This window comes from Myotis yumanensis, unplaced genomic scaffold, assembly GCF_028538775.1.
Source record: "Myotis yumanensis isolate MYYU_CA2020_CCGP unplaced genomic scaffold, mMyoYum1.0.hap1 SCAF_6, whole genome shotgun sequence".
NCBI classification, from domain to species: Eukaryota; Metazoa; Chordata; class Mammalia; order Chiroptera; family Vespertilionidae; genus Myotis; species Myotis yumanensis.
In genome coordinates this window covers 90,377,377-90,404,132 of record NW_027223757.1, presented here as the reverse complement: position 1 = coordinate 90,404,132, position 26,756 = coordinate 90,377,377, and the positions used below count along the sequence as shown (strand labels likewise).

General features: G+C 47.6%; 1 protein-coding gene across 1 annotated transcript; it reads right to left on the bottom strand.

Annotated features, from left to right (window-relative positions):
* Nucleotides 1-5,056: 5,056 nt before the first annotated feature.
* Nucleotides 5,057-26,115, bottom strand: PPIL1 (peptidylprolyl isomerase like 1). The gene is made up of 4 exons (XM_070418674.1): nt 25,843-26,115; nt 21,808-21,962; nt 6,770-6,838; nt 5,057-6,229 (listed from the first exon to the last, which is right to left on the bottom strand). The coding sequence occupies exons 1-4, from the start codon at nt 25,896-25,898 to the stop codon at nt 6,009-6,011; spliced, it is 501 nt and encodes a 166-aa protein (XP_070274775.1). The 5' UTR covers nt 25,899-26,115; the 3' UTR covers nt 5,057-6,008.
* Between the last annotated feature and the right edge of the window lie 641 nt (nt 26,116-26,756).

Below are 26,756 nucleotides of genomic sequence, written 5' to 3'. Positions count from 1 at the left end.
GAGGGATCCCTCTTGTCTGGGCCCCTCATTCTGCAGATGGAAGAACAGAGACTTGGGAAAGGTTGTGAAGGTCAAACAGTGATCTGGCTTGAAAACCAGTTTCCACATTTTCTGGGCTGGAGGGGGGAGCAAAGAAAGGTAAGGAAACCACTCCGGTGGGAGTTTAGGGAATGACAGGGTGACAGCAGGCCCCGAGCTCGAAGCTCAGCCCTGCCCCGGGGAGCCTTCATGAAACGGACACTGTGCTGCCTGTTCACAGCCTTCAGAGAGGACCGAGTGGAACGCACGGAACAGCCTGGCACCCGGTATGCCCCCCAATCTCCAGTGCCTTCCCTTTTCTTGTTTTATCTTTAATAGCATCACAAATGCTTTCAAAAAGGGAGTCACAAAGAAAATCATTTTCTCTTAGAGCTGAATGTTGCCAAAAGACAATTGTGGGCCTCGGATTCCCTTTCCCTTGGGGGCTTTTTTATACGGTGAATGTGAAATGGCCATTTTCCCCGTCAGCGTAATGAGGAAGCAGAAATATTGCTTCTCCCTCCCCCGCCGCCTCGGCCGTGCAGCTTCCTCGCAGGGACCGGGCGAGCAGCTTTTAATGGAGTTGCGGCCAGATCCGCCCGGAGAGGAAAGTGATTTCTATGCGATTAGCTGAGTGGTGAGGCTAATAGTTATGATCCAATAAACACACTGATTAGGGTCATTTGTGCTCCCTCCCTCCCCGCTCCATCCTGCGTGGCCAGGGCAGGCCTGGTACGGGCTCTGCTTGAAAGCACCTTGCAACAGCCTAGGCTGGGGCCTCCCAGCGGCTTGGCCTGGGGACGCCTGGGACAGAGCAGTTGGTCTGCCAGCCCAGCCTGCGAGGCAGGAGATTCGGTTATAACCCCAGCCCTGCCACCGGATCACTTTTCCTCTGCACATTTCCCTCCGTATATCAAAGGCGGAGATACAGGGGCTGAACTTGGGGTGCCTTTCACTAGCTAAGCAGCCCTGGCCCGTTATTTCACCCATTCATCACTCTGTACAAGGCTCTGTGCTACTTGCTTTTGGCCCTCAGTTTGCTCACCTGCCAACCTCAGAGGGTGGTTGGAAGATTAAGAGAAAAAATATATATAAGAAGGTTCTATGAACCATGGAACAGAGAAAGAGCAACAATAACTTGTTTTCTTAAAAGTTTTCCTTTTGGCTGACTTTCTCTGGTTCCATGAAAACATGGGCTGTTGCTGGGCACAAAAGAGGGGCTCCAGAGTTATCTATAATAATAAAAGCCTAATATGCTAACGGACAAAGCCAGGGCTGCGAGAGAAGCCCGGATCCCGGAGGGAAGCCAGTGCTGGCAGCCAGGGGAAGAAAGGCCTACTCTTGCACAAATTTCGTGCATTGGGCCTCTAGTTGTTGAATAAAGGAATTCAACTGTGAAGTGGAATATTAAGCAGTTGGGGGGAATTGTCCCTTTATGATGAGGCATGCTACAGAATCAGGCCTGGTCGCACGGGCTCACCCCACCCCTCCATGAACGAGGCTTCTCCACCACCCCATCCAGTACCCAGGAAGGGGCGCTTGGCCGGCCTCCTGACAGAGAGCACCTCCTCCGTCGGCTCAGTGCTGAGCAGATATCTCAATTCTGGCCCCGCAGTCTGAGTGGCTGGTTTTCTGCCTCCCAGGGTGGCAGGCCTGGCTTAGCATCATGGAAGGCCAGGGTAGACTTCTGCCTTTTGAAGAAGCTGTCAGGCCAAACTGTATTCACAGTGGCCTCTAGTGGCCAATTTCCAAAATACCATCCTAAATGGAAACTTGGCAGCTGAAGGAATCTTCTCAGAATGACCTAGATTTAGAAATTTAGGGTTAAAAAGGACCTAGTTCTCATCTCTGCTTGATGAACAAGTTCCAGAGGTAAAGTGATGTGCCCAAGATCACCCCAAAGTCTCACATCTCTCTGTCCACAAACCTTGCCCCAAACTGGCCAGCTGTGGTTTCAGATGCAGTTAGAGATCATGAATTACCCGTTTGGAAGAACAAAGGAGGACCCAAGTTCTAAGTCAGACCAGGCCAGCTTGGAGTGACACCCTAACTTATTCTCTTCCCCTGCACGTTGCTTCTCACTTATCTGTCCAAGAATGTTGCTAGAAGGCACCCTGTCCCGATATTTACCTAAAGAATTATAATCTACTCTACAGCAACAGGCTCTGGGGCCACCAAATGATTTGGAGGCAGTGAACTCCGCCACTTCAAAAAAATGTGCTTTTCATTGCTTCCTCCTCCACGCGTTACAAGAATGTAGTGACGGCTCAGATTGGCTTGAGGATCTGGGATAGGAATCCTTCCACTTGTGCAGGGGGAGCTATTTTGACATTCTGGAGACACCATCCAAAAATAAGTCAGGCTGAGGGCTTCCAGAGGGCTAAAGCCTGGGTTTGGAGATGGGGTAAAGCTATTTCTGCAGGTGGATCAAAATCTTTTCCTGCCAGAGAACAATTTTTCATTCGATTCATTCAGCAGTAACTTTGAAGAATTGTGTGAAGTGCTGAGGGGACTCAGAGGGGAGTGAGGCAGGTCTCTGCTCTGAGAGGCGGGCCCAGAGGGAGGGAGCGGTGTGCAAGGTCGGGCTGCTAATGTTGGGATGAAGAGGTGGGTCAGGTGCATGGTGGTTTCAAGGGCCACCACTGGTAATAACAAGAGCTGTTTCCTAAATGCTGGTCCCTGTTCTAGCTCATTTATGAGGTTAGTACCATTATCCCCATTTTATGGGTGAGGAAACTAAGGAGCAGTGGCATCTGAGCCCCGCAGGGGTCCTCCAATGGCGTAATTGCTGATACCTGCCCTACATTTTCTGTAATGTCTGCTAACCGTGCCATCTCACCCCCTGAGGCACCCACACAGATCTGGCGTCCACGGGGTACCACAGTGGGAGCGAAGGCAGGCCACTGTTCCGTAGAGTTCCACTGTAGCAGGCAAAGCCAAACAAGCACATCCTGGCTTTGAAGCTTTTCATTCTTCCAAGACCACCCCTGGTCTAGGAGGAGGATCAGGTTATGGTCCCAATTGCCCCATGCTCTTAGGAACCACCCCCGCAATTTCATGTTGGACCTAAGCTCTCACCACTCAAAGTGTGGTGTCTGAACCAGCAGTCACCACCTCCCGGGAGCTGCTAGAAATGCAGAATCTCTGGGTAGATGCTGAACCCAGGCCTGCTTTCTCACAGGCTCCCCAGTGGTTCTTGTGTGGGGGACAGTGTGAGAAGCCCTGGGGCAGGGCGCTTGGGGCCATACCTTTACAGTCTGGGTGCCAAACTTCTCACCCATCCACAGACACTTGTTTGAAGGCTTCTTTCATTGGCTTGTTTACTCACAACTCCAAGCATTCTCCAAATCTCCCAAGTCTAGAATCTCCTACCTTTCCCACCAAAGCTGTATTTCTCCCATCCTCGATTACCTCCGGCAGTCCCACAACCTCTCTTCACTAATCTCCATCAAAGTTAGAAACTCATCCTTGCCTTCTCATAAGCCACCGTGCCTCGGTCTGAGATGTGACTGAAATGGGCTATCTCCCAGCACACCCACTCTTATGAGACTTCTCCTAACTGTACTTATCCTAGGAGGGTGTGGACACTCACAGGACACAGGGATTCATCAGGATTTCCTTAACCAAGCTCTCTTTATGCAGAAACAGAAATTTCCACATCTGTGGCTACTGGCAGAATCTCAGAAATTGTGAAACAATTCCAGTTTCTCTTTGAGGTCACCTCCTTCATGAAGACTGGTTCACACTCACGCGTGATCACCTCACATGCTTGGCGTACCCCAGAAACAGGAGCTGTGCCTGTGCCCCTCTCTTCCCAAGTGTGCTCACAACCCACTCTCCTTCTCAAAGCAGCGGTAAGGGGTTTCCGCTGCCCCCTGACCTGGTGGAAAGTGGGAATTGCAGGACTGTAATTCTGGGAGGTACTGGACGAGTGTCATTCCTTGCTCTAGAGGTGGACCCAATTATGTCTGCCCAGTTCAGGCTGAAAGAAATGTATTTTTAACTTCCCAAAACAGTACTTTGCCCCCCAAAACCATCTCTGGGAAGTTACAAAGTCATTTACATAGTTTGTTATTGGGTGTTCCTTTTTTAAAAAAATATATTTTTATTGATTTCAGAGAGGAAGGGAGCGGAAGAGAGAGAGATAGAAACATCAATGATGAGAGGGAATCATCATTGATGATTACTCACAACTTCAAGCATTCTCGGGCTGGGGACTGAGCCTGCAACCCATGCATGTGCCCTTGACCAGAATCGAACCCAGGATCCTTGAGTCCATAGGCCGATGCTCTATACCAGTGGTTCTCAATCTTCTGGCCTTTTAAATACAGTTCCTCATGTTGTGACCCAACCATAAAATTATTTTCGTTGCTACTTCATCACTGTAATGTTGCTACTGTTATGAATCGTAATGTAAATATCTGATGTGCAGGATTGTCTTAGGCGACCCCTGTGAAAGGGTCATTCAACCACCAAAGGAGTCTCAACCCACAGGTTGAGAACCGCTGCCTATACACTGAGCCAAACCAGCTAGGGCCCTTTTTTTGTTGAGAGAGGAGGACGGGGAAAGGTCGAATATGGGGAACACTTGAGGACTAGAACCTTGTTTGGTCATTCCAGAGAGTAAATCACCATCCCCAAAATTCAGAGAGCAGGAAACATACTGAAGCTACAAGCCCCTCTTCAATCAAGGAGCTACCACTTTAAGAGAGTCAACACCACAACACACACTCCCTCCGACAGGCAGGTGTATCTCTTGTTACTTTGAGAGACAGTTCAGCTCTCAGCACATCCACCTGGTAATCGCCAGGGAACCCCCCTCACTCAGACATGCTCATCGAGATCACCTAACTTCTCTCTTCGGTTCTGCCTTTTTAGGTCAGTCCTGTTCTTGAACAAGAGAAGTCCCCTGGAGATCACAAACCTACAATGATGTGAAATCTTGAAGATGAGCCCTAAAATACAACTTGAGATGGTTCAGAGGTTAAAATGGCTCACAGAACCTCATACAATATTTAAAATCAGACCACAGCAAAAATTTCAAACATCAATGGCATTTTATTCAGGAAGTTTCTATGTATCACACAGGTATTAACTTCCTTTCTCTCATAATCCCCTTAAAAAATACAGAAAGATTAAAAAACAAACAAACAAAAAATGGCCCTTAACATATAAAATCTCGGTTTCTCTAAAGTCTTAGGTTGTTTTTTTTTAAAAAAGGTAGTGGCACTTCTCCTTTATGAGAAGAATTCAGTCTTTTCTTAGGCTCACTACAGATTTCTACTCCTTCCTGGGCAAAAAATGGTCAACGCTTCTGCTTCCTTTTAGTAAACTCATTTCTTGATTATTACACATTAGCATTCCCCACTTGACACCTTCTTAGACACTTGATTGTTGGATGCATTTCTCATTTGGCAAACATCCAGTGTGGCTTTGCGTGGGATGTCTAAGTGTCAGGAACAGCAGTGTTGATGTTCTGCTTTTGAGGGGGAAATATATATAGCGACGCAGACATTCCCAGGAAGAACAAATGTAGGAGACTGAAAAGGGTGTGCAGAGTGCAGAGGGCTGACAGGCACTGCTTGGTTTGAATTCTGTGGCCGTCAGCCACCGAAGACTGCAGTGTAGGCCAGAATATAAATCTTCGCAGAAAGAAGTTTGGTTGGACCCTGAAATGGCAGAGCTGGCCTCATGTTGTTCCAAGGGTATCAGACAGATGCACACAAGACGCAGTGGGGGTCGTCTGCAGTGAGCAGTAGCCTGTGTGATCATGCATGGGCAGTTTTGGAAATGCCCTGTCAACCGAGGCTCAGGGAGAAGCGACAAGAAGCATCCTATTAAAATACACTTCCACCTCTAACTCACCCAAGCTCCCAGGCCTCCTTGGCTCCGTGATTCACAAGGCCAAAATGAAGTTCAGAGGTGTGTCATTTAGGTTACCCGGACACCGGTTCGCTGGGCCATTTCAGAAGACCTGGAGAGCAGCAAGGCTACCCAGAAGGGTATGCCTTGATGATCTTCACATCGTCCACAGGGCGGTCCTGAGAGTTTGTTTCCACCATTCCTACTCGATTCACCATTCCTATACCCTGGCACACGCGACCAAAAATGGTGTGTTTGCCATCAAGCCACTGGGTGGGAGCTAGGGTCACAAAGAACTGGCTGCCGTTGGTGTCTGGCCCTGCATTGGCCATTGCAAGAATTCCAGCCCCTGGTGGGAAAAGGAAGAGAGGGAAGAGTATGAAAAACCCCCACGGCTCCAACCTGGTGCTACTATACCATCGTAGGGATGAAAAGAAGCCAGACTTTGCTCTGGCCTCTCTCATCATCCCCCCTTCTCCCGGGCAGGCTCTCTGCCCTTGCACAGAGGCCATCAGCTGCACCACCCCAGCCTCTTCGCCTGCTCCCCAGCTTCTGTCCATGGTGATCTTCACTAACCACTCGGCCATGTTGCCACTCCCCTAAAAATCCAGCAAGGCCTCCTGCTTCTCTGCGGAAGCTTTTGTGTTGCTATAGTGTAAGAGCAACATTCAGCAAGCAGAGTCTAGACACTCAGACCAGCACTCTGAATCGCTCGGATGCTGAGAGGCGCCACTCTCTCTAATCCTCCAGGGCTCTCCGTGGCGCCGGGCGGGCAGCTACGTGGCACCGTGCCACCATGTCAGGCTTTCACCTTGAATCACAGCCAAAAGAACGAACCTTCAAAATCCACCCTCCCTTCTCACCCAGTCCAGCCAGATTACATACTTACCCGTGAATTTCAAGTCTGGATGAAGTTCATCTTCAAACTGCTTGCCATAGATAGACGCACCACCTCGACCTGCCACATTGGAAGACGAGAAGCCAATCAGCAGTCTCACATCCCCCCTCTCAGCAAGAACTATGCCCGGGGTCGGGGTCGAAGGATTTTTGGAGTAGAGGAAAGGAAAAGGCAGGGAGCAATGAGCCCCCCCCGTGTGCTGCAGCCACACAGCCCAGCAGCAGAACCAAGCACTACCCAGCACGTTCCAATCACTGGTTTCACTCAGGTAAGACATTTCTTTTCAAAATAACACCAAGAGTGTTTTTCTCGCTTATTAAAGTTATACATGTTCGCTGTCAAAAATGTAGAAAACACAGAACACTATCAAAAGAACATTAAATGCCCTGTAATCTAACCATCTACAGATAATCACCATCCATAGTTTGATGAATTAAGATATTTTTTAAATTCTTAACATTTTGATGAGTATTTCAGACAGGAACGCTGAAGCCCTAACCCTGTTGCTAATCAATCAGCACTTTCCTGCTGAGCTCAGATTTGCCCCTGAATCCCAATGGACCCAGAACCTTCAGCAGCCATTTGTAATGGATCAGAGATGGCACAAGAATTGAAAGCTATTTCCCTTAATCTAGATGAAGAAAAATAAGTCAAAGACATCTCGCTTAAGGAGAAACAGGAATGGTGGTCAGGGGCAACCTGGCAGGAAGGAGAGGCAGTGTGCTGGAAGGAGACTATGAAGAAACACGGGGTTGGGAATGATTTGCTAGTGACCTCCCACCACCAGGTAGTTATACTGTGTCTGCAGAGCTGGTGCTGTGCTGGACACCCAGGTTTTGTTGTTAGAACAAAGTGATATGTTTAACCATCTGCCTTACTGATTACTGGTTTCTCTGAGTTGACCAGCCAAGACAAACCGTGAACACTGGGTTTACCAGCTGACTCTGCTTGCCCGGCAGCCAGAAAACAGCCCGCACCCAGGGAGCGCCCCTCCCTGCAGTCAGCCTGCTGGGAAAGTAGATGTGAAAGCGCCATGCCCACCCCGCAGGCCCCGGGCCTGGGCCATGGTGTTTCCATGGTAAAAATCCTTCGCTTTACCTTTTAGGATGTTCCACCACAGGGAGCCTGTCAGAGCCCCCGGTTCTTTGCAAAGAGGAACAGGGGTGATTCCTAACAGACTCAGAGGAAGCCTCCCACCTGGCCCAGGCTACCTACGCTTCTGGACTAAACTATGTAAAAATTCATTCCGAAAATTCTAACCTGCCAGTGTACCCCCAAACAGCTGTAACGTAGCCAGTATGTTCTGACTACAGAGTCCAGGCTCTTGACTGAGGTTTGCGGGGAGGGGAGGTTAGTGGAAATGCTAGGGCTGAAGGTGAGAGAGGAGAGGGTGGGGCAGCAAACGGTCCAGCCCACACCCAGGCCTGACAAGCCAGCTGGGGAGAATGCTCAGGAGCGCGCTGTCCACCCGCGACCGAGCCTTGGAAGCGTGAACCCTGCAAGCCGGGGCTGCAAGAATGAAACGCCAAGGCCACTGAAACCCATCACATAAATGGCTCCACAAGCAAGAAGGGGATTTCAGGAGTCACAGAAGCAGCCTGGGTGCAAAGTCATCCGAAGGAGATCAAAGAGCACCGAGCCCCTTTATACTCTCTAGGCGTAGTCTGACCAACGGCAGCGAGTCTGGGCCTCTGCAGCACATTTACTCATAACATGCTATTTTCATAACCTAAATCCACTCAGTAGGGTTTGTAACAAAATGTCATCAAGACAAATAATTCCAATCAAAACATTCCTTTGGGCGTGTGGAACGGGGGAGCCCTGGTTGGGGGGCAGAGTGATGAAAGAGCTCTCTGGTGCAGAGCAGGATGCACAGATGTCACTTACAAAGGATCACTTACAAAGCCGACTATGTTGCTGTCAAAAATGTGCTATGTGCCTGGCCTGGTATAGATACAGCAGAGACAGGCACAGACCTGCTTTCTAAACTCTCTACTCCCCAAGTCCTTTTATTCTTTTGTCTTCTCCTTTAAACATTTATTCAATACTAGAGGCCCAGTGCACAAAATTCATGCCCCAGAGGGGTGGGAGGGTCCCTCAGCCTGGCCTGCGCCCTCTCGTAGTCCAGGACCCCTCAGGTGATGTCTGCCTGTGGGCCTAAGCCCACAGTCAGACATCTCTCTCGCAGTCCGGAACCCCTTGCTCCTTACTGCTCGGCTCACTGCTTCTAGTGCTGTGGTGGAGGTGGGAGAGGCTCCCGCCACCACCGCTGTGCTCACCAGCCGTGAGCCAGCTTCTGGCTGAACGGTGCTCCCCCTGTGGGAGCACACTGACCACCAGGGAGCAGTTCCTGCACTGAGCATCTGCCCCCTGGTGGTCAGTGTGCGTCACAGCGACCGTTTGTTTCGCTGTTTGGTTGATTTGCATATTAGGCTTTTATTATATAGGCTACTTAGTATTTCATCCATACAAGAAAATGCAAATAATATAACAACTGTACATCTTACCCTTAAGAAACAAAATGTGGCAAATCAGTTAGACCCCATGCATACACACCCTGCTTCCCTCCACCCCCACTCTCCCAGGGAACCACTATTCTGACCAGCAGTTTGTTATTTCCATGCATTTTCTTCTTTACTATGTATATGTGCATCCCTTAAAAAATGTGTTGTTCTGCATGTTTTTAGGTTTAGAGAAGTGTATTATAATGCAGTCTTCTGCAATTAGCTTTTTTCTGTTCACCACTGTCACAGTCATGCACTTTGTTCTGTGCAGCTCTCTGAAATATTCATTGCACTGTGTGATTACACCGATCTTATCTTTTCTCATGTTGATGGCTCTTTAAGGTCTTCCCAATGTTTTCCTATTACAAAACACACTGTAATAACCACTCTCTTATGGTCCACAAACAAGTGCAGGACCTCTCAGAGACCACAGCTCGTTGGGGATATATATGCAGGGTCACAATCGGACTATTTCACCATTACTCCATGTGGGAAGCACGCCAGGTCCCCGGACAGCTTTCCTGATAAAAAGGGACAAACACGCTCCTAGTCTTTCACCCATAGCTCTTTCCCCATCTTCCTTCTCTGAAAGCAGATGTTAGGAGTAGCAGCAACCATCCTGCAAACATAAGACAAGTTTGAGATCAAAAGTCAAGACACTAAGAACCGTGGAGTGGAAACAGATAGCAGGCCTGGGTCCCTCACCCTCTGCTGGGCAGCTGAACCAATGGCTGCAACTTCTACTCCACACAGTCCCTTACTGAGAAAAACAAAAGCTCTTAGTGTAAGCCATTAGGGCTGAGTTTTCTGATACTTGTAGCCAATGGCATCCCAAGTTGATACAACCACTTTGTTAGTAACAGGAGGAAGGGGGAACTGACAAGTGCAGCTGCTGTTAGGGAAACCCGGGAAATGCCAAAGACCAGATCTAACCTGGGAAACCACGCTGCAGTTCTCCCAGAAGCTTTGAATTCTTAAGATGTTCTCTCTTCCTCACTTGCCTTTGGGGTCAAGAGATCCGGATTTCGGTTCCAATTCCTCCATTTACTAGCTGGGTAACTTTAAGCAAGATACTTACCCTCTCTAAGCCTCCGTTTCCTTGAATGCAAACAAGAATAGTAGTACTAGCCGAAACCGGTTTGGCTCAGTAGGTAGAGCATTGGCCTGCGGACTGAAAGGTCCCAGGTTCGATTCCGGTCAAGGGCATGTACCTGGGTTGCGGGCACATCCCCAGTGGGAGATGTGCAGGAGGCAGCTGATCGATGTTTCTCTCTCATCGATGTTTCTAACTCTCTATCTCTCTCCCTTCCTCTCTGTAAAAAGTCAATAAAATATATTTAAAAAAAAAAAAAAAGAATAGTAGTACTTATGTCTCATATGATTGTTATGAGAATTAAATAATGCACGAAAGACATGCAGTTCTATAGACAGTAGTAGTACCTGCCATGATAGGCTCCCTTTAACTGAGAGAACCCGAGCACTTTCCGTGAGAGGCAAAAGGAAGTCATGATTTTGGGTTTATTTCAGTTCCTCCGTCCTCAAACCTCACCATTCCCTCACTGCTCCTTGCTCTTTTAACTTTCCTTCTTCTTTCACTGAGAAAAAGGCAAAAGAGACCTTTCACATGCTCACACGCCAAATTCACTTCTCTTCCTACATCTTACCGTTTCTTCCTAGATCTTTCTTCCTCCGTTATTAATACAGTATGAATAAATTGTTCATCTAACTATCTCACCACCACAAACCATTTACCTGCAATGAACTTTGCAGCTACAATTACCCCCTCTCCTGTATCAATTTTTCTTTCTAGTGGATCATTCCATCAGCATAAAAACATGGTATGAATATTTCCCACATTAAAAAGCAAACAAAAGAAAAAACTCCATCTCCTAGTATCTCCTCATTGTCTTGTTATCATTCACAGAAAAATCTCCCCAAAAAAGCTGTCGTCACTTGGTGTCTCCACTTCCTCTCCTGCCTCTTGAATGCTCTCCATTCAGACTTTTGCCTTCACCACTCCAACGAAACTGCTTCTGTCAAGGTCATCAGTGACTGCCACACCCTTGAACCCAATGGCCAGCCCTCAGGCCTCAGCTTGCTTGATCCATAAGCAGGATCTGACAGCTGATGTCACCCTTCTTGAAACCCCACCTCACTGGCGGCTCCTCATACTTTTCTGCTGGTGCTTTCTCCTCTGCCTGCTCTCCTTTCACAGGTGTGAGGCTTGCACTGATGTGTGAAGAACTCCCCTCCCAGCCCTTACTCCCTCACCCCTTTATCTTTCACAGGTGTTACCCCAATAAAGCTCTTCCATGCCTACCTCTGTTTTGGCATCTGCTTCCCAGAGGACTAGGACCCACAGAACCACGATCACCTGGGTCCAAGCTACAAGTTCTAGCTTTGACAATGAAAGCTTCCAATTGGTCACCTTGCCTCTCCCTTTCCACGCCAGTTGCTTCTCCACCTGGAGGCCAGAGGGATCCCTTAAAAACAAGTCACAGTGTGGCAGTGGTCTGCTCAAAATCCTTCCGTGACATTTCAACACTTAGGACAAAATCAAAGTCTTCAGCACAACTTACAAGACACCCCATGATCAGGGACTCAGCTAACCTTCAAAGTCACCTCCTGCCACTCTCTCCTCACTCACCTGCTCCAGGTACTGTCCTCTGGGCTGTTTCTTGCCAAGCACAGCCTGGTCTAAGGCTCTGACTACTGTTCCCTCTGAGTGTCCTGCCCCTGGCAGTCTCAGAGCTCACTACTTCCCTGTATTTAGAACTCTGCTCAAATGCACTTTATCCGATGAGAGGTCTTCCCTCATCACACTCTCCACAACAGCACCTCCCTCACTCTATCCAGTGGTTCTCAACCAGGGATGACTTTGCCCCCTAGGGAACTGGGTAATATATGGGGACATTTTTAGTTGTCACAGTGAGGGGTTCTACTGGCATCTAGCAGGTCGAGGTCAGGGATTCAGCTAAACATCCTACAATGCACGGGAGAGCCCCCATCCCCCACAACAAAGACTTATCCAGCCCAAAATGTCAATAGTGCCAAGGTTGTGAATACCTGCTCTACCCCCTTATGGGTTATTTCTTCCGTATCATGTCATGGCCTGACAGTATATCATGTACTTATCTGCTCATTGTCTGTCTCTCACACCACAGTGAGCTCCACACGGCTTTCTTATTCACTACTGTGTCCCCAGCTCTTACAACGATGCCTGGACCACGGTAGGAGTCTAACAAACATTTGTTAAATGAATTAACAACCAAAATAAATAATAACTAAACTTTTTTGCACTCCTATTTGTATCAAGCCTGTGCAAACCATTTGATGAAGATCAGCTCATTTACTACTCACAACAACCTCCTGAGGTGCATATGACCACACTCCCCATTCATAGATAAGAAGGGTCAGCAAGGTCATATAACTAGTCTACATTTAATAAGTGTTCCTGTGGAGCCAAGACTCAACCCCAAGCCTACCGGGCCACAACTTCCTGTTCACCCCACACCCGTGGTCGGCAAACTGCGGCTCGAGAGCCACATGCGGCTCTTTGGCCCCTTGAGTGTGGCTCTTCCTAAGCCTTAGGAATACCCTAATTAAGTTAATAACAATGTACCTACCTATATAGTTTAAGTTTAAAAAATTTGGCTCTCAAAAGAAATTTCAATCGTTGTACTGCTATTTGGCTCTGTTGACTAATGAGTTTGCCGACCACTGCCCCACACTAAACTACTTGCCACATCCCATGGCTGGATTACGTTTCCTCACATCGTTTTTTTATTCCAGACTTAAGAGTTCCAAATGGTCCCTGAATGGTGCTAGGTCAAATCTGAACTCCCATCTGGAGGGTCTCCGTGAACTGGCCCTCTTACCCCCCATGCTATTTCCTACTCGGCCCCATACTGCTCCTTTCCTGTCCCCTAAGCATGCAGCTCAGGGGCCTTAGATATCACACCGTATGCATTTGTTCCGGGTGTGGAGAGGTGGCTGGGTTGTGTCGCAGAGCCAATCCAGCGGGTGAGACGTGACACCTGGGGTGGTTGGCTCTCCCTCACATCCTACATGCTTCTGTTACTTGTGTGTCCACTGTGTACTCCTTCTTCTTCTGAAATCCAAAATGTCCTTCCCTGTCCTCCCAAGAGTTAAAATTCTACATTCTTTCAAGGCCCACCTCAAATATGCTCCCTACCCATTCTAATCCCACTCCACTGTACTTTTTCTCTTATTATTAACTAGAGGCCCGGTGCACAAAAATTTGTGCACTCAGGGGGGTCCCTCAACCTGGCCTGTGCCCTCTCGTAGTCTGGGACCCCTTGGGGGATGACCACCTGCTGGCTTAGGCCTGCTCCCTGGGGGATCGGGCCTAAGCTGGCAGTCAGACATTCCTCTGGCAGCCCAGGAGCCCTCGGGGGATGTCCACTTGCCAGTGGGGAGCAGGCCAAAGCTGCAGTCGGACATCCTTAGCATTGCTAAGGAGGCAGGAGAGGCTCCCACCACCACAGCTGCACTGGCAGCCGTCAGCCTGGCTTGTGGCTAAGCAGAGCTCCCCCTGTAGGAGCACACTGACCACCAGGGGCAGCTCCTGCATTGAGCATCTGCCCCCTGGTGGTCAGTGTGTGTCATAGTGACCAGTCATTCCCAGTCGTTCTGCTGTTAGGGACAATTTGCATATTACCCTTTTATTATATAGGAGTGCCTGGCCAGCCTGGGTGAGGGGCTGATGGCTGTTTGCAGGCTGGCCACAGCCCCTTCAGGGTGGGGGTCCCCACTGGGGTGCCTGGCCATCCTGGATGAGGGGCTGAGGGCCGTTTTCAGACTGACCACATCCCCTTCAGGGTGGGGGGGTCCTGCTGGGGTGCCTGGCCAGTCTGGGTGAGTGGCTGATGGCAGTTTGCAGGCTGGCCACAGCCCCTTCAGGATGGGGGTCCCCGCTGGGGTGCCTGGCCAGCCTGGGTGAGGGGCTGATGGCTGTTTGCAGGCTGGCCAAGCCCCCCAGCAGGAATCCTCACCCCATGAGGGTGTGGCCAGCCTGGGTGAGTGACTGATGGCTGTTTGCAGGCTGGCCAAGCCCTCCAGCAGGAACCCTCACCCCATGAGGGCGTGGCCAGCCTGGGTGAGTGACTGATGGCTGTTTGCAGGTTGGCCACAGCCCCCAGCCACCCAAGCTCCCAGTGGAGGCTGGCTGGAAGCAGGTATCTGGGATTTATTTGTCTTCTATAATTGAAACTTTGTTGCCATAAGCAGAGGCCTCAGCTAGCTCAGGGCTGGCGGGAAGCTTGGCTTCCTCCATCGCCGGGGCAACCAAGCCTCCAGCTTGCTCCAGCTCCGTGGTTGGGTTAATTTGCATATAGTCACTCTGATTGGCTGGTGGGCGTGGCTTAGGGCATAGCGAAGGTGCGGCCAATTAGCATCTTTGTCTTTTATTAGTGTAGATTATTCCAACCTATGATATATAATAATCCACAGCACACTTGCATACATTTGCATATCCTATATAATAAAAGCCTAATATGCTAAGTGTCTGGTCATCCGTTCAACCAATCAGAGCGTAATATGCTGATATGCTAAGACCACTCAACTGCTCGCTATGACATGCACTGACCACTAGGGCGCAGACAGTCGACCACTCAACCAGTCGCTATAACTTGCACTGACCACCAGGGGGCAGACACTCCAACTGGTAGGTTAGCTTGCTGCTGGGGTCCAGCCGATCAGGACTGAACAAGACAGGCCAGACATGCCCTGGAGCCCTCCCCGGCCCCGATTGTGCCCCAGTGGGGTTCCTAAGCCTGGCCTGTACCCTCTCGAAATCCAGGACCCCTCGGGGGATGTTGGAGAGCCGGTTTTGGCCTGACAACGGAACGACCGTTCGCTATGATGCGCACTGACCACCAGGGGGAGCGCCGCTCAGCCAGAAGCCAGGCTCATGGCTGGCAATCACAGTGGCGGTGGCGGGAGCCTCTCCTGCCTAAGCCAGCAGTCGAACATCCCCCGAGGGCTCCTGGACTGTGAGAGGGCACAGGCCAGGCTGAGGGGAACCACCCCCCCCCCCCCCCCCCCAGTGCATGAATTTCATGCACCGGGCCTCTCATCGACTATATTGTTACTTTCTAGATATTTCTCATAATGAATATCTTGTCTTCCTGGACAAAGAGCTCTGCAAGGAAAAGAACAATGCCTTGACTTCTCTCCTGGCCAGGTGGCTCAGTTGGTTGGAGCGTCATCCGTATACCAAAAGGTGGTCGGCTCGATTCTGGTCAGGGCACATATGATCAATGTTTCTCTCTCTCTCCCTCTTCTTTCTCTAAAATCAATAAAAACATATCCTCATGTGAGGATTAAAAAAAAGGGGGGGGGGGGGGAATATGCCTTGGCTTCTAATGCTTGTGTGCTTGTGTACCCCTCACAGGCCTTAGATAGCACAAGACACCCAGCAGCCTCTTAGCAAATATTCATCAAATGAATAAAATTAACAATGAATTTGCTGTCAACATGTTACACTTCAGGTGTTCCTGGAGCAAGTGGAGAGATGAACTCAGAGTGAGGGTGACGCACAACATAATCGGCACATAATTAATCACTGCACTCACAGCAGCCAGTGAGCCCTGTGAGGCTCAGCACAGAGCAGTAGAAGCAAAAGGAAGCGCTGGATAGGGTACCATGCCTTACAGGGAGGAGAGGAACAGAAGTTAGTAGAAACAGGTAAAGACATTCAGAGCCCTGGACGGTGTGGCTCATTTGGTTGAGCATCATCCCATGCACCGAAAGGTTGCCGGTTCAAGGTCATTGGTTCATTTTCTGATCAGGGCACATGCCCAGATTGCGGGCTTGATCCCTGGTCAGGGTGCATGCGGGAAGCAGCCAGTTGACATTTCTCACAATGATGTTTCTCTCTCTCTCTCTCTTCCACTCCCTTCCTTTCTAAAATAAAATAAAGTAAACATATAAAAAATCAGACATTCAGAGGGCTAAGTAAAAAGCTAGCATAAAGTTATTACAATAAAGGAAATTTAAAGAAAGAAAAATAGTTTAAAATGAAGCAGGAAGTCAAAGGGTATTTGAATTGAGAAAACATCTGGAAAAGGTGTATCAGAAAGATGCTAGAAAGAATAGGTTCCGGATGTGGAGAGGTGGGTGGGTTGTGTCACAGTAGGAGATGGAAGAGGTATTTCGACTTGCTGAAGAGTCCACAATGCCGATGCTGCACTCCTGAGATGTTTAGTAAAAACCTGTTACCTAATCAGCTAGCAGTTCAAACTAGTGACCCAGGAGGACCAAGCTCTTGTTTGCCTTCAACCACAGACCTGCCAGCAGGCTGAGCTCAATCATTCGTTATACTTGAGGTTGGATGCAATTATTTGGAAATCTTTTGAGCTATTCAATTTCATTAAAGTTACAACATGGAAATGTGACATTATGAAGGACTGAGAACTACAGAAATATATGGAAGCTCTGGCATGAGTAACGCACATCTGAGTCACTTCTAATTCTTTTACCCTAATCATTGACTCTCTCTGTTCACTGCTGACATGAATTAAAATTTTATCTCATAATGTTCTGGCTGGTGTTGCTTAGTGATTAGAGTGTTGGCCTGCACACAGAAGGATTGAGGGTTCAATTCCTGGTCAAGGGCACATACCTGGGTTGCAGGTTCAGTCCCTAGACCCGATTGATGTGTCTCTCTCACATCCATGATTCTCTCTCCCTCTTTCCCCTCCACTCTCTCTAAAATCAATGGGAAAATATCCTTGGGTGAGGATTACCAAAAATTATGTTTTTAATCTCATAACAACAATGAAAGAGAGAAGACGACAGGAAAGAAGCGCATCAAAGTGTTGGCAGGACACTTTAAAATAAAGAATGTGGACCCTTTTCCCTCCAATACCTGATGAAGCAAACACACAAAAAATTCAAACTTAAAAGGCAAAAATTTCACCAGCATCAATCAAATAAGAAAAAAGAAACAAACTTACTCCAAAAATGTTGAAGAGTTAGCAAGGAAAAACTTGTCTGCTTGCACTCCCTAATCAAGAAAGGAGGAGTGTCACCCAGAGAATCCTGCAATTTTGAGAAGCCATCAGAGGAAGTGGGTGAGCAGCCCTGAAAAAGCTAAGGAATGGGCTGCCGCACACACCACAAGTGCTCAGGAGTGGCAGGGTGGGCTACCAGCACTGGCCATCTTGGCGGGTGGGGGGACCCTGAGTTCCTGGGCCACCTCAGGAACTCAGTCTGTGAGAAAACATAATCCAAGAAGGGCTTCTCCGTGGCTGTCTCAAGCTACCGATGCGTCAATAAGAATCCAATAAAACGAGTTCAAAGACAAGATAATAAATTAACAGAAAAGGTTGCAGAACTAAGGAAACAGATTTAGAACCAAATGACACCAATACAGCACTAATAAATAAATCAGAGCAGGAAAGAACAAAATAGACATGACTAAAAATTGAATAAGGGACAGAATAAAGGTGTGAGATTATTTCAGTGGATGCAAAAAAAAATATGGAAAAACATCATCTCAGACTCTCAAAAGAAATGTGATGGCAAAGGTGATGAAACAAAGAATTAGTTTCCTGAAATAGAAAATCCAATAAGCATAACAGAAAAAATTCATAAATATAAATCAAAAAAATTTCCCTGAATTGAAGGAAGAAGTAAATCTGATCTCAGTATTCTTCAAAGCCATGTTCAAAATCTGAAGGTGATGGAACAGAATGTCTATTTCCCTCAGAAAAAGATCTGAGGGAATGAGTGTAGCCCAGGAAGAGCACACCCAGTCATGGTCTTTTTCAAGTATAAGGGCAACAGGCAGAAATTCTCAACCATGACCTAGTTAAAAATGTAACAGCCTCCGGCCCTTGCAATAAAAACCGCTCACTGAGAAATTCTACCTGCTAGCACTTGTGAATAGAAGAGCCTAGTGGTGAGCCCCGAACCCTCTGAAATGCAGAACCCAAGTGGGTGTAGAATGGAAAATGCTATAAAATCTGACAAGGAAAAATAAAACAACAAAAACTGGGAGTGAGGGAGGATAGGTCTGAGATCAGTGAAAAGATATAAGTTGGTCTCTGTTCCCGATTCTTGGCACAGGGCACCTAAAACCCTTCAAAAGTGTTAAGAGCACTAGGAGCACCTTTAGTTCTAATAATGTGACTCTGGGTGGGCTCCTGATGGGGTCACCAGAAAGACCCCCCCCCCCCCCCCCCCGCCTCGAGGAACCACCACCACCACTTCTCCGGAGAGGAGAGAGAGACTGGAAATGGAGTTCATTGGTCTTCCTGTACAGGGTTTGAAGAGCTTCTAGGTGAGCAAACGTATCTACACCAGGAAGGTGGCACACTCTGCACACTCCACCTCCACGGGGACAGAAGCTCTGGACTCGGGACCTCCCAGACCTCGCCCTATGCATCTCTTCATCGGGCTGTTCATCTGTATCCTTCACCACTATCCTCCAACAATGGGTAAACATGAAGTGTTTCCCCAAGTTCTAGAAGCCACTCTGGCAAAGTAATCAAACTGCAGGAGGGTGTCGTTGGAATCTCCCATCTATAGCCAGTTGGTCTGAAGTAGATACTTGTACCTGGGCTTGTGGTCTGAAGTGTGTGTGTGTGTGTGTGGGTGTGAGTGTGGGGGTGGGGAGAGAGACAGTCTTGTGGGACTGAGCCCTTAACCCAGGGGTGGGCAAACTTTTTGACTCGAGGGCCACAATGGGTTCTTAAACTGGACCGGAGGGCCGGAACAAAAGCATGGATGGAGTGTTTGTGTGAACTAATATAAATTCAAAGTAAACATCATTACATAAAAGGTTACGGTCTTTTTTTTTTTTTTTTTAGTTTTATTCATTTCAAACGGGCCGGAGTTTGCCCACGGCTGCCTTAACCTGTGGGATATGACATGGTCTCCAGGTAGATAGTGTCAGAATTAAGTTAAATGGCAGGACACCTGGCTGGTGTCGCAGAGAATTACTTGTCGTGAGGAAAATTACTATATATTTGGCGACACAAGTGTCAGAGTGAAGTGTTCTGTGTGAATATGTAAAAGCAAAGGAGAAACAGGAGGGAAGGATTGGGTTGTTTTTTTTTTTTTTTAAATATATTTTATTGATTTTTTACAGAGAGGAAGGGAGAGGGATAGAGTTAGAAACATCGATGAGAGAGAAACATCGATCAGCTGCCTCCTGCACACTCCCCACTGGGGATGTGCCCGCAACCAAGGTACATGCCCTTGACTGGAATCGAACCTGGGACCCTTGAGTCCGCAGGCCGATGCTCTATCCACTGAGCCAAACCAGTCAGGGCAAGGATTGGGTTTTTCCCAACACAGGAGGTATGCATATGAAAACTGAGCTTTTCCTAAACAACAGGGGCGGGTAGAAATTTAAGTACTAATTGCCTCATCTCTCACAGCAGGAAGTCAATTTTTCTGTTAAATGTATACAAAATTAAATACAATACCTTTTGGGTAAAAAGCAATAGCATGCAGGACATAGCCTAATCTCTAAATTATTCCCATTTAGCTAGTTATTCATCCACTCATCCTTTTAACTAGGTATCTGAAAAGAAAGATGTCTAGAATGGCCACCAAAAGTTAACACTGATGATTACTGAGAGGTGAGATATTGGGGAAACAGTTAAATGTGGTTAGGAATCTTTAGGAGGTATACTTCAGAGTAATTTTTGTTCTTTTTTTCTACTTTCCTATATATTCTATATATTTTTAAAAATATATTGATTTTTAGAAAGAGAGGAAGGGAGAGGGATAGCAAGATAGAAACATCGATGAGAGAAACATCGATTGGCTGCCTCCTGCACGCCCCCTACTAGGGATCAAGCTCACAACCCAGGCATGTGCCCTGACTGGGAATCAAACCATGGCCTCCTGGTTCATGGGTTGACATTCAACCAGTGAGCCACACCAGCCAGGCTATTCCATATATATATAAGGATATATATATATCTCTCTCCCAGGCATGTATCCTGACTGGGAATCGAACCCCAACATCCTGGATCATAGGTTGGTGCTAATAAATCCCATTTAAATGATGATAACTCGCAAATTCATACCTCAATTCCAGAACTTTTCATGAACTCCCACTCTTATCCTATTACTTATTCAACATCTGTACTTAATGTGTCCAAAACCAAAACCAAATTCTTAATCTCCCCCCTCCAAACACGCTTCTGTCTTAGCCTTTTCCTTTTTACTAAATACTAGTAAAAAACTTTGAAGTCATCATCTCTTTCTCTCACACACCCACCCACCCCCTAATCCAACCTTAGTAAATATCATTTGCTCTATTTCCATCAAAGCATAACCTCAATCCAGTCACTTCTCACCACCTTCTCCACTACCAGCCTTGTCCAACCACATATTTCTAGACTGGATGACTACAGCAGCCCTCTAACAGGTTCCCAGCTCTCATTCTTGCCCCTTTATCTGTTCTCCAAACAGCAGCCAGAGTGAGCATTTTAAAGCATACATCAGATCATGTCATTCCTTTGCTCACAACTTTCTAATGGCTCCCATCTTATCCTATATAATAAAAGGCTAATATGCAAATCGACCGAACTGCAGAACCCAGTTGCTATGGTGCACACTGACCACCAGGGGGCAGATGCTCAATGGAGGAGCTGCCCCCTGGTGGTCAGTGCGCTCCCACAGGGGGAGCGCTGCTCAGCCAGAAGCCAAGCTCACAGCTGGCGAGTGCAGTGGTGGTGGCGGGAGCCTCTCCCGCCTCCGCGGCAGCACTAATGGTGGGGAGCGGGCCTAAGCCGTCAGTCAGACATTCCCCAAGGGCTCCTGGACTACGAGAGGCACAGGCGGGGCTGAGGGGGACACCTACCCTCCCACCCCCGCCCAAGTGTACAGATTTCGTGCACCGGGCCTCTAGTTCAGAATATAATCCAGTCTGTACCATGCCCTACAAAATCCTACATGATCTCTACATGGACTCCTGCCTCAGGGCATCTGGTCCTACTCTTTCTTCCAGTCATAAAGTTCATTCCTTCACTTCATTCAGTTCTCTGCTCCATTAATAGCATCTACTCAGAGAGGACTTCCCTGACTTTGTTATTAAAATCTCATCCCCCCATCCTTTTCCTGCTTTATTGAGAGCAACTTTTTTTCTTTGTTCATGGCTACACAAGAGCTTAGAAAAGTATCTGGCACAAAGCAGGTGTTCAATATGAACAAATTAATCAAACAACCCAGTATTCTATTTTTCTCACAACACTGAAAATGTCTTCCTTTATTTCTGATTAGTAGATTACACTATACATTACTATAATATTATTTGCTCTTAGTAAGCAATACATGGAAGTTATGAGAAACTCTATAAAGCCCAGAGTCCAGATTAGTTTCTGGTCAATTCCCCACGCGTGTTTGGGGAGGGTGTGTGCTAGCAGGACAGCAATAGTCACCCGAATCACTAACCCAGTCCCCGGCACGTGGAACAGAGCCCGGCTGCCTCACATCAGTTACAACAGAATGAAACTTCAGAAACTAATGCTGGCTTAACTGTACCTGTCCCTGTTGGGTCACCTCCCTGGACCATGAAGTCTTTGATGATTCTGTGGAATTTGGTGCCATTGTAGTAACCTCGACGAGCCAACTCAGCAAAGTTCTTGCAGGTCTTTGGAGCATGCTTCCAGTACAGCTCCAGCACGATGGTCCCCATGCTGCAGACGGAAGAGGGCGGGAGAGCTCCAGTCAAGAACAAGGTCACAGCAGATAGGAGTGACATGGACTGCTCCAGGACTCTGCTTTTTCAAACTTGTGAGCCATGAAATTGTGATAAACATCAGACTCCATGCTCACCAAGGAAAACAATGCAAGGCAAATAACATGAACACAACTGTGGACAACTAAAATGTTAACACCTTATATACTAAAAATTTATTACCGATTACTAGAAATTAATATAACCAACCTCCAAATTAGAAAAAAAAAAGTCTTACACTTAATTTATAATTTTTTTAAAGGAAGACATTAAAATATCAGGAATTCATATTTATTTATACGTGTATAAGTTTCTGGGTGGGGTGGAAACTGGGTAAATAGGAGACAGGAAGGTTGTCAATGAATATCTTTTTTAAACTTTATATTTTTGAACCATGGAAATACAGTACCTATTCATAAATACTTTTAATGGGGGAAAAAAGGTACAGTTTGTGTGTATTTAGGAGGGGCTGCAACAAAGGCAAAACCTGATGACTTCAAACCTTTATACCTACAGAATGTGATGAGCCCTCTCCCGCTGAAGTACTGCCAAGAAAAAGGAAGAAGGAAAAGATGGAGGCCAGGTGCCTTCCCCTCTCCATCTCTCACCTAGACTTTAAACTCCAGGAATGTGAGAACGGGGTCAACTCTGTACAGACTAAATACCCAAGCACACTGCAAGTAAACCAGTGGTTCTCAACCTTCCTAATGCCGTGACCCTTTAATACAGTTCCTCATGTTGTGGTGACCCCCCAACCATAAAATTATTTTTGTTGCTTCTTCATAACTGTAATTTTGCTACTGTTATGAATTGTAATGTAAATATCTGATATGCAGGATGTATTTTCATTGTTACAAATTGAACATAATTAAAGCACAGTGATTAATCACAAAAACAATATGTAATTATATATGTGTTTTCCGATGGTCTTAGGCGACCCCTGTGAAAGGGTTGTTCGACCCCCAAAGGGGTCGCGACCCACAGGTTGAGAACCGCTGAAGTAAACACTCTATACTATAGATAGGTTCTTGGAAACTGACTTTTAGGGAAAGAATGTATAATGAAATAAATTTTACCAGAGGCTAGCGGATACAAATAAGAGGTAAGTCCCTGTGGCATACTTCTGATCATAAGAACATCATGAAATTTCTTTAAAAAAGACCCAAACACTTCTAATACTTTACATTGAAATAAATGCGAGCTATATATTCACATAAGAAAGACTAATAAAAACAAATTATTTTCCAACCTGCTTATTCCAGTTCAGGGTCTAGGGTGGCTGGAGCCTTATCCCAGAAGCTCTGGGCACAAGGTGGGAACCAAACTGGACAGGACACCCTTTCATCCAGGGCACACTTGCACGCACACACATACACTCGTTCAGACTAGGACCCATTGAGACATGCTCATTCAATAATGCGCACATCTTTGGGATGTGAGTACCTGGGAAAACACCCAGGCAGACATGGGGAGCACATGCAAACTCCAGAGACAGTGGCCTTGGCTAGCAATCTTTTCCCCTCATCGTTATCACGGAAGGACACTGAAAGGAACCTTAATTCGAGGACCTGCTGTATCTGTGGTAAGAGCCAGCACATAGCTTTCTGCTGGCAATTCATCCTTCATGTTACTAATATTCAGCACAGATTAACAATCACTCTGGGCAGGGCACGGATCTAGGTGCTTTCCCTTCATGGAGCGTACATTCCGGTGGGTATTTTTTTAAATACAGATAATAACTTTAGAATGGCAATCAGGAAGTACCTATACAATACTGAAATGTGCATACTTCTTGACAGCAATTTCAACTAAGTATCTACTCTATAGAAAAAAATGACTAAAGTTCTTAAGGATACAACTGTGCAAGGATGTTCATTCCGATATTTGTCATAACAAAACACAAGAAGTAATTTGGATGACCTTCAGAGAGGGAATGACTAAAATATGAGACATTCATACTATGGAAGACTGCATGTATTAGTGAGTGAAAGAAAAGCAAATTACAGGAAAAGAAACATACACACAGTATGAGCATATGATCTTATTTTTGTCAAAAAAAAAAATTGAACATAAAAGAGAGATGTTTATGCGAAAAGGTCTGGAAGATCATTCAACAAACTATTAAAAATGTTTTTAGCCTGGCCAGTGTGGCCCAGTGGTTGAGTGTCAACCATGAACCAAGAAGTCACCGGTTTGATTCCTGGTCAGGGCACATGCCCGGGTTCCGAGCCCAGTAGGGGGTGTGCAGAAGGCAGCCAATGGATGATGTTTCTCTCCATCCCTCTTCCTTCTTTCTAAAAATCAATAAACACATTTTTAAAAGTGTTTTTACATGAGAGGTGGCTTTCACTGCTTTTTCTATACACTTCTACACTGCCTGGATTTAAATTTAGATTTATTTTATAGTTTTAAAAAAAAATGTTAACAGCTGAGTTCAAAAATTACTTTCAAGTTGGTATCTGAAGGAGAATTTTGCCAGATAAGAAGGTGGGGGAAATGGCCTGGGAGCAAAAGCAGCATCTGAGAGAACTGTGCTCTGGTGGAAAGCAGCACAGACAAGAGCAGAAGGAAGGCAGAGGGATGAGGCTGGACCCTGGCTACGGATGGGGGACTGGAAAGTGTAGCCAGAGGTAGGAGAAGGCCAGAGGAAAAACATCACCTTGAACGTCAGACTACGATGTTTTACTATTAGGGTGCGGTAACAGTAAGAAGTCACGTCCGGTAATGTGTCCTACTCTGGAAAGATCGCTCTGGACTTTTTCCAAAGAAGCAATGGAATGAATGAGGCCAGGGAACCTAGCATGGAGGCGGACATACCAGGCTCCAAATGAGGCCACTCGATTTTTTTAAAAAATATATTTTATTGATTTTTTAACAGAGAGGAAGGGAGAGAGATAGAGAGTTAGAAACATCGATCAGCTGCCTCCTGCACATCTCCTACTGGGGATGTGCCCGAAACCCAAGTACATGCCCTTGACCGGAATCGAACCTGGGACCTTTCAGTCCGCAGGCCGACGCTCTATCCACCGAGCCAAACCGGTTTCGGCAAGGCCACTCGATTTAACCTGTGAGCTCCGGCATGTCCCTGCTAAAGCTGGAGGAGAGAAGGTGGAGTAATACCTGCAGGGCCTGAGTTGCTAGGAGGATCAAACTAATTGATGCTCTGTCTGCACCCGGGCAGGGCACTAGCTGGCTGGGGCTCCGCTGTATCACATTTGATGGTGGAGCAAATGTGCTTCTTCCTGTTTAACACTGTAGACTCATGGCGTCACAACCGTGACACTCATCCCGTCCACATTTATTTTTTTAAATATATTTCTTTATTGATTTTAGAGAGGAAGGGAGAGGGGGAGAGAGAGAGAAACATCTATGATGAGAATCATTGATCGGCTGCCTCCAGCACGCCCCCCACTGGGGATCGAGCCTGCAACCCAGGCAGGTGCCCTTGGCCGGAAATGAACCTGGGACCCTTCAGTCCGCAGGCCAACGTTCTATCCACTGAGCCAAACCAGCTAGGGCCATCCCGTCCACATTTGCACAGCTGTCTCCTCTATACTGTCTGCCGCTAAAGGCACGGCTGTGTGTTTCATCCACCTGTCTCCTCAGGTGCCAGATCCTACGTCCCCGGCCTGAAGGAAGGGATGAATGAACGGAGCACGGGTGGGAGGAGGGTAATCAGGCGCCCTCGCGGCCGCCGCTCCACGAGGACAGCGACAGTCCACACCCGCCCTCGGGCCGCCGCTCCACGAGGAGGGAGAGCCCGTCGGGAAGGGGGCCCCGCAGACAAGCCCGGGCTCCGAGTCGCCTCCGCCAGCCCCGCCCCGAGGCGACCCCCTCACCTGGTCTCTAAGTAGACGTTGGGCGGCTGCCAGGAGTCGGGGGGGATGGCCGCCATAGCGGAGCCGGCGGAATCTTTCCCCAGCAGTTGCCACTTCCGGCGTCGATTCGCGGGGGACCCGCCGGTGCGGGGCACACTTCCGGTCCCCGCGGTTCAACCCTGCGGCGCCAAGATTTGAAGCGTTGAGAAAAGGAAGAGGAAGGACGCCACCTCCAAAGCCCGGCGGCCGGGATGCGAGGCGAAAGCAGGCCTGCCGGCCGCAGCCCGGAGGAGAGGGCGCGCTCCCGCGGCGGGGGCCTCGCGCCACTCTTCGGACGCTCTGATTGGTTCTTCTAGGCGTGGGAGGCGGGAACAACCGTCAAATCTTCGCTCCGATTGGAGTTCTGTCCTAACTTTCAATTCCAAGAATTTCCTGGTCCCACAATAAGGCAGGAACGAAAAGAAGAGGAAGAGAATGAAAGGGAATAGAGGTGAGAGATGCCAGAACTAGCTTTGATAGGGCTCGGTACAATTTCCATAGCAATCACACTTTATTATCTTATCTGCTATGAAGTAGGTACTGTTATTCTCGTTTTTCAGATGTGAAAACTGAGATTCAACAGTTAGATGATTTGCTTATTTGTCTAAAAGCAGTGGTTCTCAACCTTGGCTGCACATTAGATTCACCTGGGAATTTTAAAAAGATTTCCAGGTGAATCTAATGTGCAGCCAAGGTTGAGAACCACTAGTCTAAAGACATAGAGCAAATCCGAGCCTCCAAACTCCAAAGGCTGAGAGTCTGGAGAGAGAGAGGGAAGGGCCTGGAAGAAAATGAGAGATAAGGAAAGGGCGAAAGCCCAATGAAGATCAAAGAGGCCAGGGCTCCAGCAAGGCCTAGAGTGGCCTGCTGGGATAGACGGTGCCCCAAAGGTGTTA

Excerpts from the sequence above, each read along its gene's own strand:
- PPIL1 (XM_070418674.1), bottom strand. The coding sequence starts at position 25,898 with ATGGCGGCCATCCCCCCCGACTCCTGGCAGCCGCCCAACGTCTACTTA. Across the intron at positions 6,839-21,807 it reads AGGTGACCCAACAGGGACAG|GTCGAGGTGGTGCGTCTATC; the intron begins GTACAGTTAAGC and ends CCAATGTGGCAG. Across the intron at positions 6,230-6,769 it reads TCCAGACTTGAAATTCACGG|GGGCTGGAATTCTTGCAATG; the intron begins GTAAGTATGTAA and ends TTTTCCCACCAG.